The sequence below is a fragment of the Equus przewalskii genome, chromosome 7 (assembly GCF_037783145.1).
Source record: "Equus przewalskii isolate Varuska chromosome 7, EquPr2, whole genome shotgun sequence".
NCBI classification, from domain to species: Eukaryota; Metazoa; Chordata; class Mammalia; order Perissodactyla; family Equidae; genus Equus; species Equus przewalskii.
In genome coordinates this window covers 13530813-13548474 of record NC_091837.1, presented here as the reverse complement: position 1 = coordinate 13548474, position 17662 = coordinate 13530813, and the positions used below count along the sequence as shown (strand labels likewise).

Below are 17662 nucleotides of genomic sequence, written 5' to 3'. Positions count from 1 at the left end.
AACACACCCGTCATTAAGCGATACATGACTTATTTAATTGCTGAGAGAACATAACTGTCAGTCTAGAATTCTATATCCTAAGAAATTAACTTTCAAGAAGAATAAAGTAAAGACCTTTTCAAACAAACAAAAACTGAGAAAATCTGTTACTAGCAAACGTCTAGTGCAGGAGACTCTAAAGGGTGGACTTCAAACAAAAGAAAAGTGATTCCGGAAATGCATGCAGTAAATGTAAACAAATGGACTGTATCATGCAAAATTAACAATGATGTCTGCGGATCAAACAAAAAGACAAGAAATACAAGACAAAAGCACAAGTCTGAGGCATGGGAAAAGAAGTTGGAAGCATTCCAGGATCAAGAAAGGGAAAAAAATGCCACTTACAAATAATAATATTGTCGGAAAAAACACAAGCATTATTGCCAAGAGAGAAAATCTAAAACAATCTATAAATTAATAAGAATTTAGCAAGTTTCACAGATAACAAAGTAATATGAAAAACAAATTACATTTTATATACCAGGAAAAAACAACTAGAAAAGAAAATCTTTAAAACATATTTTCAATAGCATCAAAAACCACTTAGAATACATCTAAAAAATATGTTCAAGACACCAGATGAATTTATAAATTTATAAAACTTGACAGAAAGACAAGGCCTAAATAGCAGGGGCATATACCATGCTCATAGATTGGAAGACTCAATGTTTACAAAATGTAAATTCTTCCCCAAATTGACCTATGATTCAATGCAATTCCAATAAAAAAAAAAATCAACTTTTTTTTAATAAAACTTGAAAAGCTGATTCTAAATTCAATGGAAATATTAAGAGTTTAAAAAAGCCAAGACTTTCTTGAAGAGAAACAAGGTGGACGGGATTCATGCTACCTAAGAAGCTCAGTGTAAAACTCTCATCATTACAACAGTGTCATATAAACCCGTGGGGCAAAACCAAGAGCCCAGAACAGACCTACACATAAATGGACAGCTAACCTACGACAGATGTGGGGCGGCACAGAGAGGGGAGGAGGGAATTATCAAAATCAGGGCTGCAACAACTGGTTCTCCGTATGGAAAAATGAAACTGGACCCCACCTCATGCCACACACAAAAATCAATTTCAGATGAAGACCTGAACATGAAACACAAAATGATGCACTTCAGAAGAAAACAGAGCTAAGCACAATCACGACTCTGGAGGACAGAGAGACTTCTTAAGCATAACAAAAGCACAAACCATAAGCAAAAGATACCCGATTAGATTAAAAGAAATGGTCATCAAAACATGTCATTGAAAAAAGTGAAAAAACTGCAAACTTGGGGAAAAAATTTGCAACACACACAACTAAAAGTAAGGATTAAGATTCAGGACTCACACGAATCAATTAGAAAAAAAGCAAATCAAAAGAAAAATGAGTCAAAGACTTTAACACGCACTTCACAAAAGAGGACCTCTGAATGGCACATAGATGAGAAAAGAAGCTGAACTTCATTAATAATGAGAGAAATGCAAATTAAAACTACCATTTCAGACTCAGCAGATTGGCTAAAACTTAAGTATGTAATTACCTAACAAGTAATCACTTGGAAATTATTTGGAAATAAGTATGTAATTACTTGGAAATTCAGTAATATCCAAGGTGGGCAAGAGCAATGAGAACTCTCAGATACTGCTGGTAGGAGAGTAAACTGATAACCTGGAAAACAATTCATCATTACCCTATGATCCAGCAATTCCATTCCTAGGTATGTACTTGGAGAAACTCTTTTTCCTGTGAACTAAGAGATACATACAAGAATGGCCAGAGCAAGCTATTCCGGGGGGCAAAAAACTAGAAACAAACTAAGAACACAGATAAATATACCACAGTATACAGACAACTTTATAGCAGTGAAAACAAATGGACTGTAACTATACTTATCAACATGAGTAAAACCCAAAAACATATTGAATGAAAGAAAATAGCATGATTGCATTATATACAAATTCAAAACTAAGCGAAATTAAACAATATATTAATTAAGGATACGTTCACAGGTTGTAAAACTATAAAGAAAAGCAAGGGAATGGTTATCACAAAAGTCAGGAAAGTGATTACCTCTCGGGAGAGGGAAGAGGAGGCAATCGGACAGGGGCACATAGGAGACTTGTAAGGAACTGGCAATGCTCTATTTCTTAACCTGGGTGGTGGGTACACGGATGTTCACTTTATTATTAGTACATAAACTGTATGTATACATTTATACACTCTATACATTTCACAATAAAACGAATTTTAAAGATACTGTTTTACTTGCAACTATTGATCAGGGAAAAGTCTGCAGAGAGAAGCTGCCTGTAAAAGGAGCCAGCACTTACCAGCGCCTCTTCATAGGGTTTGTATTTCTCCAGCTGCTGGAGCGCTTTGTTATAGCTCTGGATTACCGACTCTGGTATTGGGTCTTCTGACCATTCTTCATACTCTGCAAATGTTGCCTCCATATCTATTGAAAGATGGATTCAGCCCCGTGGGTCGTGCCATTGGGTTTTATCAACCCAGACAGAGATTAAACCATGCGACTCAGACGCATCAGCCCCTCCCTCACCTGTGCCACAGGAGCTCTTAGTGACGGAATCCTGCGCTCTCCTGCCGAGCCCAGGCTGGGCCTGAGACCGCCTCAAAGTACGGTCCCAGACAGCCCTCCAACGAACCAGTCAGTCAGGGAAGCCAGCAGCAATCCTTCCGCAACACTCGCCTGGGGCTTCCTATGTCCCAGCCCTCCGCCCCCGTGAACGCTCTCAGGCCCCACACTCTGCGAGGCGGTTCTATCAGGCCCCGGTTTCGCAGTTGAGGAAACTGAAGCAGGAACTCCCTCACTTGTCTGCAGTCAACAGCACAGTGCGGCTGAGCCCAGGCAGGCCGGCTCGCGACCATGCTCTCCTCGCTACGCTACGCTGCCTCAGCCTGGTAGGGGAGAGGAAATCTACAAGCCAGCTCAGTTCTAGCCTTTTCTGCATGTCACTCAAGGATTTGACTCAAGGAGAGTCACTTTTATGATTTGTTAAATCAGATCCAAATACGCCATGAAGTAAAAAGAGCAGCGCTGCCTGGGCTCAAGGTGCCCGGAGGTCCTGAGGGCCACGATGCCCAACCATGCCTAGGGAGGAAACAAGATGCAGCCCCAAACTCCCCACACTCAGGAAACCCCCTGTGCTGCTCGGCTCCCAGCTCCAGAGCCTCGAAGGCTTGGCTCGCCAGAGTATATCCACCCAAAAAGGGGAAGCCTTACCAAACCCCAAGAAATTCAGATACGAATACTTCCAGTCGATGGTGCTTCTGAGCCACATCGCCTCATAGGAGATGAGATAAACCCACGGAAATCCCCACTCTAGCAGGGAAGAGGTTAGTCCTGAAGAGCGAATGCTTACAATGGAACCTCAATGCAACAAAGTTTCCCCAGAAAACACAGGGGGTCGGTTTCCCTGTCCCTTCAGAGACCCTGTCTCTGCCTCTCCAACAACGTCTAACAGGAGGAGAGAGATTGCAACTGGGTGTCCGGACATGCAGCTTCCAGTCCTGCTCTGGCCCTCATAACCCTCCTGAGCATTACTAATACAATTCAAGGCAAGTTGTGACCAAGGGCCTCGTCCACAGTGACACTGTCCAATGAGAGTAAGAACACCAGCTACACTTGCCCCACGGGATGCTGGGGAAGGCCTAACTGCATGACATACCCCAAAGCGTTTCAGAAACCACGAAGGGCTGGCTATTGACATGTCAGTTTCTCTTACCATAGAGCGGGATCGCCAACTGTCGCCGGAAGAGACTGTGGACTTTCTCAAGCTGTGAATCAAAGGTTTGTTCCCGGTCAAAAGGGGAAAGGAAGCCAGCTATGGGCTAAAGAAGCAAATTCGTAGTAAATGACAAACTTTGGTTCTTCCTCCTTCAAAAAATTTCAATACACTTTTAGTTCAAACTAAAAACATCTATATGAGCTCTTATACATGAGGTATTGTGCCAAATACTGCAAAAATAAGTATTATCTCTGCTACTAAGCATGTACGATGGGGAGAAAACAAGAAGGATCATCAGAAACGTATCCAAACGACTATGATGAGGCAGAATGTACGTATCAGAAAAGCAAAGTGTCACCAGTATCAAAGCACTGTGGCTTGCTTTAAGCCGGTTTCTAGGGCTGAGTTTTGTTGTTATGAAGAGAAGAAATCAGGAAAGACTCCTGGAGAAGCTGGCATTTGGGATGAGTCTGTAGGCTCTCTAGAGCTAACGAGAGAAAGAAATCTCTCAGTTGAAGGAACAGTGTCCATAAAAGTACCGTGGCCAGACAGTGAGAGAACGTTGAGGGGAGCGTGGGAGCAGAGTCCACGCAGAGTTACGTCTGATTCTAGAGAGCCACAAATGCCAGCTGAAGGAGCTAGCCCTGACACCTCCAGCAGGTGAAGGGAAGGCACCACTGCAGACTTCTAACAGGGACACCATCCAGAAGGGGCTGGGCTAGTCTAAGGACAAGGGTCTAACGACGAGAGGGCTCCACTACGTGCCCGCAATAACTGTGCACACACACAAACGTAGTGGAGAGGGGACACTAGGGAGGGCATTGGAAAATTCTATAAATCATAGTCTAAAATATGCAATTATGACGGGCTCATCCTCTCACAGCCACCAATGGACATGAGATATACATATATATGTTTATATATATGTTATAGAGATATACATATATTTTTTTTCGGCATGACATAGTTGTTCTTGTGCATTCATCTGGAAACAATAACTAAGACAGTAATATTTTTAAACATCAGGAAAAAATCGTAGAGTCATCTGCTTTTTAGTCAAAGCAAGCATTCCTGCTATTCCACAAAGACTGCTGATTTTATTTCTTTTACTGCCCACCCAATAAGGGAGTGGCGAAGACCATTTTGCTAACTGTGTCCTTCCCAAGACCACTTACGGAAGAGCCCCGACCAGTCAAAGGCAGGCACCGGTCCCGGAGCCAGGGCACTCACCCGGGCGGCTTCCACAATCGCACTTTCAAACTCCCGGTAGGCCTCCCAGATGGCGAGTCCTTTGGTCATGTGTAACCCGACGGAGGAGAGAGCCCTCTCAAACACAGAGCGGACTTTCTCAAGGCCGCCTTTCTGACCAATCCCACCGACTGAGTACTGGCCATACTCTAGCCAGATGTTAGGACCTGAAAATGACAAGTGTTCTATTAGTTCACGAGATGAAATACTCCAATGTCAAAATTTTTGTTTTGATGCAGAACAAAAGAAATGTGCCCACCAAAAGAGCACTCATTCATGCAAAAAGGTCAGAGCATCATCAACCAGCACCCCGATTTGACTACGCTAATTCTGCAGCCGGAGAAGAAAGCATGTTATAAACAACGTCCCCGCTGGGTATCGTCGTTGAGATTTAACTGCATCCACGGGAGATGCCAGGTGGTAATATGTAATATGACTGGGACTGCAATGCTTATTTACTGAAACTGAAAGAAGCCAGCAACAGACTGCAATGAAAAGAGTTGCAAATCTCAATCAATCTTCAAAGAGATTTCAAAGCCTAGAATTTCTCAACTTTTGAATCTTGACTAATTGTTAAGCCTTCTGGTCAAAGTGGAAAAAAACAAAATTAAAAGCACCAATTCTGTTACTGGAAATCTATATTTTAAATCCCTATTTTTAATGACGTTTTAACAACCAAAAAGACCTGATTGCCTCGTTTCTTTCACTTTCTTTTTAAACTTTTTATACACTCACTCACGTGGCTTTAAGACTAGACTAATGAACGAACTCTTCATGAATGCATCAATTCTAGCTCTACACGGTTTGCCTATCGAGTCACTTTTCAGAAACCTGAAGTAATATCAGAGGCCTATTCACTAACCTTGTAAAATAAAAATACTAAAAAGATAAACCAATTTCCGAATTATTGTATCTTTTCCTAAGGCTTGCTTTTTCACTGAAATAGGTTTATTTCAAAGAACTTAGCCACAGTCTGTTAGCTTCTCTGTTTTCACTCACCAATACAGAGCTGCCATATGGGCTGCAAAATAAAAATGGAAATGAGCTAGCTCCTGGAGCTGACGCCCTTCGTGAGGGTAAGTCACGTTTACAGATAGTCTATGAAACAGCTCCTCTAAAGAGAAGGTAGTTCTCAATAGATTACATCATGGCTCCTCCCAATATTTAAATAATCTAGAGACGGGCAAATATTATGAAGAGCATCTTAAACTCGGCAAACCCAAGGGTGCAGAGTCCACAGTGACTATGAGGAGTAAACAAAGGAACGCGTCACTAGATCCCAGGTCCAAAACAGGCACGAGGCTCTCCCAAGGACCGAGGAACCTGATTCTCACAATCTTTAGAGCCAAAGGGCCAGAGCCATAGCTATTAATGGCACACTGGCAACCTCCCAGACAGCCCAGAATCATCACTGAGTACGTGATGAGAAATAAAGGAGGTCTACGCCTGACATCCTCAAACGTGCAAAACGTAGTTAAAAAGTAAGAAGCAGGCAAAAGGAGTTTTCGAACATTTAAAACAAATGACACAAGTTCCACACACTAAAGCTCTAGAAAATAACAGAGCAAGCCCTCGGGCCGCATTCAAAACTACTGATGAGCCCTCATCTAAGAAGCATGGTGATCTGACTTCCTACCCACAGCAGCCCTGAGGTAGCTGGGGGAAGGGAAGGCACGCTGACATCAGCACCAAGTGACAGCGCAGGCCTGACGGCAGAGACAACCGCAAAACCAGAGGGGACCGAAAACCATCAGTCTACGGAAGGACGAAAGACCCTTGGAGAAAGAGGATTGGTGCTGTCACTGGTGACTTTGGGGCACCATGAAAGGGGAACAGGATCATCAGGAGACATGGGAACATCATGCATTTGGAACTCTGTCAGAGATTCTCCGAGGCCACGTGGCGGCACCAGAGCAGAGACCCAAGTACAGCTTTCAAAAATACATTTAGTGTAATTTTATATTCACATAACACCTATTGTTTTCATTATTCAGATTATAAAAAGTAAACAAATGAGAAATTCTTATTGGCTGGAAAAGGTGGCGGAAGACTTCTCTCCCCTGGGGCAGTTTATCTTCTAAGTTGGCGCTGTCCACAATGGGAGATGCCCACAGTGGGGAGAGGAAAGTCAGACAGGGAAGAAGGGTGCTTACGCAAAGGGGGCACTAGAAACATTTAGTCCATAGCGTTGTCCCACATGGCCCTCGATGTACGCAGAGATGTTCAGAGAGTTAAGCCATCAACAGGGGAGGGAAAAGGACTTAAAGGAGGTAAGGCGCCCCCACCTGGCCGCACTGTACAAGGCCTACCCCAGGAGAGTTCTGTGATGACAGGCGCTCTCTAACTCGACTGCAGGGGTGGTTACCCGAATCTACTCACGGGACAAAATGTCATAGAACTATACACACACTGCACCAAGGTCAAGTTCCCAGCTTTGATTTTGCAAGACGGCTATAAGATATCTGGGGAAACTGCAAGGAGTAAGCACACAGAACTTCTCTGTACTATTTTTGCAATTCCCTGTACATCTGTAATTATTTCAAAATGAAAACATTTTACATTTTTTAATATTTAGAAAAAGCAGCATCCTGTCCGAAACTTCTAAAAACACATTCAACATGTAGAAGGTAACCTTTCGTCATCTGGAAATAATCTAAGAGCTCCCTGACAGATAAACGCTGGATGTGAGTATATTTATTCCCTTACTACAAATAATTTTTTCCTTGTATTTTAAAACCAAACATCCTCAAGTGAAGACCAGACATGACGATAAGAATAACTGAAGTCAATGGGGCCAGCCCCCTGGCAGAGTGGTTCAGTTCAGTGCACTCTGCTTCAGTGGCCCGGGTTCACGTGGACCTAGGCCACTTGTCAGCCATGCTGTGGCAGTGACCCACATATAAAGTTGAGGCAGAATGGCACAGATATTAGCTCAGGGCAAATCTTCCTCAAGCCAAAAAAAAAAAAAAGAGGAAGATTGGCAACATATGTTAGCTCAGGGCTAATCTTCCTCAGCAAAAAAGAAAGAAAGAAAGAAAGAAAAAAAGAAAGAAAGAAAGAAAAACCTGAAGTCGAATCTTTCTAATTGCTAGACTAATACTCTCTTTTCTGGGTAGTAACATCTCTCAATACAATCCACAACAGCAGAGACTGATGCTGGATGACACGGCCAGACAGCCTCCCAGAAGCCCACCGGGAACTTACAAATGTAATCCTTCACAGCTTTCTCAAAGAGGTCGTACACGTGCTCTCTGTCCAGGCCGTCCAGGGCCATGCTGATCTCGTCATGCAGCCACTCCAGCCAGAGCTCTACAAGACAAGAGCACATCCTGCATTACCACCTCCCTCACCAAAGGGCGGGCTGGAAGCAGGGACCTTGCTGCGCGTCATCAGGATGCAAATGCTTCACACGCCCTACACAACCCGCACAGGTCACAGAAGTCCGTTCCTAAACCTGCACCGTGCAGACAGAACATTTATGCTTCCTACAGATCAAATCATGAAAACCACAGTACCCTACGCCTACTGGGCATGTCATAGTTTGCAAAGTACTGGCGTATATATTTTCTCACCCAAACTTTGCCAAAGTCCTGTGAGGAAGGTGCTAGTAACTAGCAACAGTTGCATCTACCCAAGCAGTGATGACATGCCAGGCACGTGGTAAGTGCTGCACACAGAAGGCCTCATCCATCCGTGTACTATGAGGCAGAAACTACTGTGACCCCATCTTATGCTAGGAAAACGGAGTCTTAGCACGTTTCCATAATTTGTTTAAGGTCCCACAGCTGGTAAGACGTTTAATCAGGAACGAGCGTGGGCCATCTGACTTCAGCGTCTATACACAGCAGCTACTCTATGGGAGGGGGGCAGAGCTGGATGCAGGACCAGTGTTTTCCAACTGCTCTCCAGAAGATCAACTGTGAATATTCAGGTAGGCCTAACTACAAAGATGCTCAGCGTAATTATGATTCAAATTAGCAAACAAGTAGAAATGACCTAAATGCCTAACTATCATGGAACAAACAAGGTATGAAACAGTTACATTAAAAATCATTGTACAAGTTTCATTGTAGGGCCAGCCCAGTGGTGTGGTGGTTGAGTTCACACACTCTGCTTTGGAGGCCTGGGGTTCACCAGTCCAGATCTCAGGCACAAACCTACACACCACTTACCAAGCCATGCTGTGGCAGGTGACCCACGTATAAAATGGAGGAGGATGGGCACAGATGTTAGCTCAGGGCTAATCTTCCTCAAAAGAAAAAATAGAGGAAGATTGCCAAAGATGTTAGCCCAGGGCCAATCTTCTTCACCAAAAATGAATATGTTTAACTGTAATACATTTACAATTATCTACTTCTGAGAGAATTAATTAAATACCTAATTAATGGAATAGGAAATAGGGACTAAGGGAAAAGTTTAGCAACATAGAAAATTTTTATCATAATGTTAGGATAAAACAATCAGGATTCAAAATGTGAATCAGTATTATACGATCACACCTACATTTTGCAAAAAACTACAAAACGATAAACTGAAAATCGCTGACTTTGGATGATGGATTCTCTTCTTTGCACGATACGTTCCAAATTTTCTAGAAGGAGCCTGACCCACTTTCAGCATTGAGAAAACCACGCCCCCTTCAATTCTGTGCTCATAACGCAGGCTGACTGCACAAGCGCTACCTTCAGTCAGAGGGAAGATCTCGCTCATCTTCTGGCGGGCCATCCTCACTTTGGTAAGCTCCCCTTCCAGCCGGAGCAGCCGGATCAGGTCCACGTGGCAGTTGTAGTCATAGACGTTGATAGACAGCTGAAAGGAAGAGGAACAGAAGTCGACATTTAAAATGCCATCATCAAAGTAACTTAGCTATTTTCACCACTGGTGACAACGCACATGGCTGCCACAAAGAAGATAAATGTGCCATCTGGGACAGCCACTGAAACAGTAACGCAACACTGACCCACAGGAAGACGAAAAAAAGAGGCTTTTTATGATAAACATGAAGCTCCCTCAAATTTGTTACAACCCCGGCCAGAATACACTTGGGTTCTCTCCAAAATACAGAAAACATTCTAACAAAACAAACACAAAGTGTGACCTTAGGCAAGTTATTAACTTTTCTAAGCCTCCAATTCCTCATCTATAAAATGGGGATACTGGGGCCAGTTCTGTGGCTTAATGGCTAAGTCCAGCACACTCCACTTCAGCAGCCCAGGTTCGCAGCTTTGGATCCCGAGCGCGGACCTACACCACTCATCAGCCATGCTGTGGCAGTGACCCACATATAAAAAGTGGAGGAAGACTGGCACAGATCTTAGCTCAGGGCTAATCTTCATCAGCAAAAAAAAGAAAAAAAGGGAGGATACCCGTAGGTTCTAGCTCACATGCTTCTTGTGAGGATTTCAAGATAATTTAGTAACCTGCTTTAGCACGAGCCAGGTACAGAGGTAAGCGCTTGTCCTTTACTAAACAACAAACAAAAAAACCCCTACTGGGAGAAACAAGCATGGCAACACATTGGTATCTGGCAAAACTAAGTGATAGGTACATAAAGGTTTATTTTTATATTTGAAACTTTTCACACCAAAAGTTAAAATAATAAATTAATTGCTTAAAAGCTATCACATGTCTGAGACAAAGGAACACTAAAAAAAAATTGTCACTAGCAGACTTACTCCTAAAAAAGAGCGAAAGGAAGTTCTTCAAACAGAAAGGAAATGATAAAAGGAATCCTGGAGCATCAGGAAGGAAGAAAGAATAAGAGAAAGAGCAAAAATATGGGTTACGCACAACAGATGATCCTTCTCCTGTTTTCTAAATTGTATGTAATCACAAACAAAAATTTAAGCCTGATATCCACAATAACAGGATTTCAAAGTAGGAAAGGTAAAGGGACCTAAATGGAAGGAAGATTTCCACACTTCACTCAGTGGTAAAACACAGAGACCATCTAAGTCAAACAGACTGTAATACTCAAAGCAACCACTAAGACACTACACAAAGCATTCCCCTAAAAATCACTATAAACAAATCAAGATGGAATGCTAAGAAAAGTTTAAGTAACCCACAAGAAGGCAAGAAAAAAGAGAAAGAAAAACAAGGAACAGAGGAAACAAACAGAAAACAATAAAATGTCAGCCTTTAGCACTAATATACCAATAATTACCCTAAATGTGTATGGTCTAAGTGCACATTAGAAAGCAGGGAACAGCAGAATGGACAAAAACACGACCCAACTATGTGCTGAGTACGAGAAAGTCACTTCAAATTCAAGGACACGGGTGGGCTGAAAGTAAAAGAATGGGCAGAGACACATCATGCAAACAGTGATCAAAAAGAAGCACGGGCCGGCCCCGGGGCCTGGTGGCTAAGTCCGGTGCACTCCACTTCGGCGGCCCGGGTTCAGCTCACGGTCACAGACCTACACCACTCCTCAGCAGCCATGCTGTGGCAGCGACCCACATACAAAATACAGGAAGACTGGCACAGATGTTAGCTCAGGATGGATCTTCCTCAGCAAAAAGAGGAAGATCGGCAACAGATGTTAGCTCAGGACGAATCTTCCTCAGCAACAACAACAAAAAAAAGCAGCATAAGTGGCTACATTAGTATCACATAAAGTAGACTTCAGAGCAAAGGAAATTATCAGAGATAAAAATGGACATTACCTAACGATAAAATGATCATCCCATCAGGAAGACGTGTACACACCAAACAACAGAGTCTCAAAATAGATGAAGCAAAACCTGACAGAGCTGCAAGAAGGAAGACACAGATCCACAACTCTACTGGGAAGTTCAACATCCCCCATTTCAGCGACTAAAAGGACTACTAGGCAGATACTCAGCCAGGATCTCGAAGAACTCAATACCATCAGCCAACACGATCTAACTGACACACATAGGACACTCCGCCCAACAACAACAGAACACACATCTTTTTCTTAAGTGTCCATGGAGCATCCACTGAGACCTTATCCTACGCCATAAAACAAACTTCAGCAAACTTAAAAGAAATGAAGTCACAGAGAGTACGTTTTCTCATCACAATAGAATCAAACCAGAAGTCAGTAAAAGTAGGAAAATCTCTAAACACTTGGAAATTAAGCAATACGCTTCTAACTAATCTATGGGTCAAAGAGGAAGTCTCAAAGAAAATTTAAAAATACACAGAACTGAATGAAAATAGAGCAAATCAAAACAAGTGGGATACAGCTGGCACAGTGTGGAGGACTCAGAGAACTAAATTCAACGTACAAAAAGAGCAGGCCCCATGCCTACGTGGGATTTATTCCAGGTACGCAAGGCTAGTCAACCTTTGAAAAGCAAGCACTGTAATCCACTACATCAACAGGCTAAAGACCAAAAAGCACAGTATCAACTGTAACAGAAAACACGTCTGAGAAAACCCAACAACCACTCATAATAAAAATTCTCAGCAAGTTAGGACCTCACCAAAATGAAAACCTTTTGCTCTGTAAAAGATTCTGTTAAGAGGATGCAAAGACAAATTAAACACTGGGAAAAATATTTACAAACCACACATCTGACAAAGGACTAATATCTAAAAGATGTAACTCCAAACGCTACAGTAAAAAACAAACAATCCAATTAAAACATGGGCAAAGACATGAACCACCACATATATCCAAATAGGACACAGAGATGGCAAATAAGGGCACAGCATCAGCTCTCAGGGAAATACAAATTAAAACCACAATGAGATACCATTACACACCTAACAGAACGGCCAAAATAAAAAAAAGTGACACCACCAATGCTGGAGAAGATGTAAAAAACCCAGACCACTCATATGTTGCTGATGGGAGTGTAAAACGGGTACAGCAACTCTGGAAAACAGCTTGGCAGTTTCTTACAAAATTCAACACACAACATTACCATATCACCCGCCAAGTGCACCCCTGGGCATTTTTCAGGAGAAATAAAACCTATGTTCACACAGACACCTGTACAGGAATGTTCATAACAGCTTTATTCCTCACAGCCAAAACTGGAAACAACCCAGATGAACGGTTAAACTAACCACGGTACAGCCACCCGTGGAATACTACTCAGCCACAAAAAGGAACCAACTCACATACACACAACTCAGAGGAATCCCCAGGGAGTTACGCTGAGTGAAGAGCTAATCTCAGAAGGTTACATAACTGTGACTCCACTTACGTAACATTCTTGAAATGACTAAATTAGAATGGAGGACACATCAGCGGTGGCCAGAGGTCAGGAACTGTGCCTGTAAAAGGGCAACAGGCGGGATCCTTGTAGTGACAGACCGATCTGTGTCTTGACTGTATCACTGTCAATATCGGGGTCGTGATATTACACCATAGTTTTACGAAAGGTTACTATTGGGGGAAACTGGGTAAAGGGTACAAAGGATCTATTTGTATTATTTCTTACAACTTCAGCAAAACCTACCATTATCTCAAAAGGAAAGGCTTAATTTTTTAAAAAGGCTTTCATACGAGTTGAGATATGGGGATACCGTACGTCTATACACGGAGACTAGACCAGCATCTACTTTTCCAACATCAGCCACAACGTTTCAGCAATAAATGGTTCCCTCTCCAGAGACGGCAGGCCACCTGTACTTCACACAACTACCACTGTGCCCACTGACAACGTGCTCTCCACCATGTCGATGCGAGCTGCTGCACTCCAACACGCACCGCAGGACTGGCCTCCCCAGACAGCACGTCTCAGCAATGAGTTAGACTGCAGAACTGAGACAGGAATAGAGAGACCAAGAGAACCAACGAGAACGCCCGGAAACAGACCCACACGGAAGGAAAATATATGACACAGGTGGCACCGGTTGTACCTACTAACGTGAATTCATGACCCATGACCATGACCCCAATTTGACTTAGAAAAATGCTTATACACGTTCAGTAGCAGCATAGTTCACCAGTAACAATGTTCCTTGTAGCCTGTCTGTAATAGGAAAAACAAAGTGTAAGCAAGCCAAATGCCAGAAGAACTGATAAACTGTGGGACACTCACACACTGATATGCTAAATACAGTCGTGTGCCACATAACGTTTTGGCCAACGACAGCCCACAGATACGACGGTGGTCCCATGAGATTAGTACCATACAGCCTAGGTGTGTAGTAGGCTAGACCATTTAGGTTTGTGTAAGTGCACTCTAGGATGGTCACACAATGACGAAATCGCCCAGCATTTCTCAGAACACGCCCCCGTCACTAGGCAACACATGACCGTACAGGCTAGTCAAAACGAATGAACTGCAGCTGCACGTGACAAAAATAAATCTTAGCAACACACTGCTGACTGAAAACCAGTCCCAGACTACAATAGCAGGATACACTTTTGAAAAAGCTCAAAAACGAACAAAAGTGGACAATATATTGTTTAGGGATGCACGCTGAGGTGATAAGACTAAACATGTTTGAAAAGGAAGTACATAAGATTCCAGAAAGTAGTTACCGCACCAAAAAGAAAAGGAAGTAGTCACCTGGGTTTTAGGAGAGGATAAGGGAGGAGGGTGACAGGAGAGAAGTCACAGGTACACACGACACGACCAAGGACGTTATCTTAGAGCGCCCGCTGGGGGAAGCGGTGCTCATTGGATCACCACACCTTCTAACTTCCAGATGTGAACTGCTTGGTATGGATCAAATTACATGCAAAAAGCTAACAAAGAAGAATCAGTAACAGATAGGAGCAGGACCTGTAACTTTTTTTAAATCTTAAGACTTTTAGCAATGTTCTGCTCATAATTTATAAAATTTGACAAGCTGAACCCATCCCATGATTACATGACGGGTGGAAAAAGGACTGGACTAGGTCAGGACACACTGGTCCTCAGTGTCCCCATTTGAACCATGAAAGAGCTGGAGTAAAGCTCTGCTCCTCAAGTGGGCTCTCATGACACACTGATGTTTCAAGATGGACCAGCAAGTGTGTCACACAAGTAACAAAAGTTAAAAAAGAGAAGTGCGGGCCAGCCCTGTGGCCAAGTGGTTAAGTTCACACGATCCACTTCGGCGGCCCAGGGTTTCCCCAGTTCGGATCCTGGGCACGGACATGGCACCGCTCATCAGGTCATGCTGAGGTGGCGTCCCACATGCCACAACTAGAAGGACCCACAACTGGAATATACGACTATGTACTGGGGGGATTTGGGGAGAAAAAGCAGAAAAAAAAAAGAAGAAGATTGGCAACAGATGTTAGCTCAGGTGCCAAACTTTTTAAAAAAAAAAAAAGGAGAAGAAGAGAAGCTGGGGAAAGATGTACTTTGGGCATTAAAGAGCATTCAAGGCTCTCGCTGTCCACCCCACCACTCTCAACCACCTCGGTCTGAACGTGTTTGTCAGCGCGAAGGCGGGCAGGAGAGTCCTTGCTACTTAGTGTGAGCAATGTCTGTGCAAGTGCCCCTCGCGTGAAGAGCATGTGCGGGTCCAAAGAAAAAGGCAGAAAAGTCAGTGAAGTAGAGGAACTGCCTCTAAGGTGGCTTCTCGTCTAAATTTCTGACTTTCAGGCCCAACAATGAAGATGCTGTATACGGAGAGATGCTCTGAAAGTGTGCATATTAAATGCACACTGCGATGCAAGGAGAGAGACCTCCACGGAGTTCCCTGGGCACTGACAGATGAGTGCAGACGCTGCCCTATTCTGGCCTCACAACATCATTAAAGACGAAGGGCGCTTCACAGAGAAGAGGCGGCTTGGCCAACGCAGAGGGACCAGCTGAGTTCCTAACTCCCTGAGGGCACGACCTGGGATGGGGTGGAGAGGTAACAGAGAGGCTGATGGAAGGGCCACCGCTGCTGCAATCAGGGAAAGGCAGGGACAGAACGGCGCAGGTCTGTCAAACAGGCCCTGGCACAGCACCCACGACGTGCCAAACTGTGCCAAGAGTGTAACACGCATTGCATCTCTTAAGCTCCACAACAGCCCCATGAGGGAGGCACTGTTACAACCCTCCTTCCCCAGCTGGGACCCCACAGGCCCAGAGAGCTGAAAGAACGTGTACAAGGTCTTTCCACCAGCAAGCAGTGGCCCTGAGCTCTCACACGGCCGCAAAGCCATCTCGGCACCGCACCAGGGCGCACTGACGAACCTGCCTGAGGTGCCACTCTTCATTTCAGGACCAAACACAAGTGCTGGAAAATCCTGGCTTTTGTTACACAGCCAGCCAGCCCACTATTTTCCAGCTTTCACAAAACACACCTAGGGATGAGAACTGAAATTCACAGGCATGGCAAGGCTGAACACTTCCCAGACCTATCTGGAAGTTATTCATCATCATGCTGCACCTAAGAGCAGTTACGGCAGGAACCAGAGGCTGTGAGGTTACGATGAGGTCGAAAGGAGGCTTGGAAAAATTGGAAAAGTCAATTTCTAGGCCCAGGACAAAGAGAAGGCGGCCAGAGGCTCTTCAATTCACCATCACTGGCCAGGGCCCCTCCCGCGTGGTCACCTTGGGCTCCATCCCAGCCTCGGTGAAGTACGCAATGCAGGCCACTGCAGAGCACCAGAGGTCAAGAGACCTCAGCTCCGACCCCTCCTCCTCCCTAGGGTGGGGGATCAGAATTGGCCACCCCAAAATGCATCTCTTTGGCTTGATTATTTTTAAGAACAAAAGACTCTGAAAGAGACTTTGACCTTCCCCCTAACTGCCTAAAAGAATTTAAGATAGAAGGCCTGTTCCAGGAAGGAGCTACCACCATAAGCTAACTGTAATGTAATGTAATGTAAGTAACATAAAACGTGTCTCTCAGGTCACATTGTCTGTAGCTGCCCCATTTGTTTTTCCACCTCCATGTAAATTGCCTTCCTCCCCTTTGAAGACCCAAACCACTACCCTCAACATCCTCCTTTGCCTTGAGCTGAAGATGGTATTTAAGGTAGCAGCTTTGGCCATTCTGGCGAGTTACCCAGTTGTCCTGGGTCTCTCCCATGTATATATGTTATAAAGCTTTGTTTGCTTTTCTCCTGTTATTCTGCCTCATGTCAATTTAATTCTTAGACCAACCAGAAGGACCTGGAGTGTAGAGGAATTGTCTTCCTCCCCTAGACTAGTAAGCTGGACACCCTCATCAAAGACTTCACCTCTCTGCTTCCAAGCCTCCCCTTCCACTAAAACAGATGATCCTATTTCCTCTACCTCATAGAATAGTAAGATCCAAGTGAGCTTATGGCTCATTGAAAGGCCCAAGACTAGAAGCGTGAAGAAGAGACGCCCATAAGGACAGGGACACAGCCAGTCAGGCACTCTGTATCACATTGTATTTGCTGAATGAGTAAAAAGACTGAATGAACATCAGCATAGTTACTCATAAAAAGCAGAAATGGTAACCACCTGCCTACTCCAAGTGGTTCCTTTGACAGTCAAATGTGATGACAAGTGGGACAAGCTATACCAATGGATGATATCACTATTTCATAACTTAACAAAAACATCACTCCCAGAGAAGACATTATAAGGAATCTCACATCCAGCAAGGTTAAGCAAGTAATCTTCACATCACTAAGTGATTTCACATACAGGGGGGGCATCTGGTCCACAGACAACCCCGAAAAGTTCAAATCCCCTTATGAGTGACTTTAAACAAATCATTTCATCATTTGTTCTGAGCCTGTTTCCTCACCT

General features: G+C 43.9%; 1 protein-coding gene across 2 annotated transcripts in view; it reads right to left on the bottom strand.

The window, feature by feature from the left end:
* The window catches only part of SART3 (spliceosome associated factor 3, U4/U6 recycling protein), a 36122-nt gene that overhangs the window by 15682 nt on the left and 2778 nt on the right, over positions 1-17662 (bottom strand). The window contains exons 2-6 of one of the 2 annotated variants that reach the window (XM_008520954.2): positions 9707-9833; positions 8229-8333; positions 5007-5191; positions 3774-3825; positions 2361-2485 (exon numbers count right to left, since the gene is read on the bottom strand). In XM_008520954.2, the coding sequence (XP_008519176.2) occupies positions 2361-2485; positions 3774-3825; positions 5007-5191; positions 8229-8333; positions 9707-9833 (594 nt within the window). Of the gene's footprint in view, positions 1-2360; positions 2486-3773; positions 3880-5006; positions 5192-8228; positions 8334-9706; positions 9834-17662 lie in introns of both variants that reach the window. The other variant, XM_008520953.2, reaches the window with a different exon arrangement.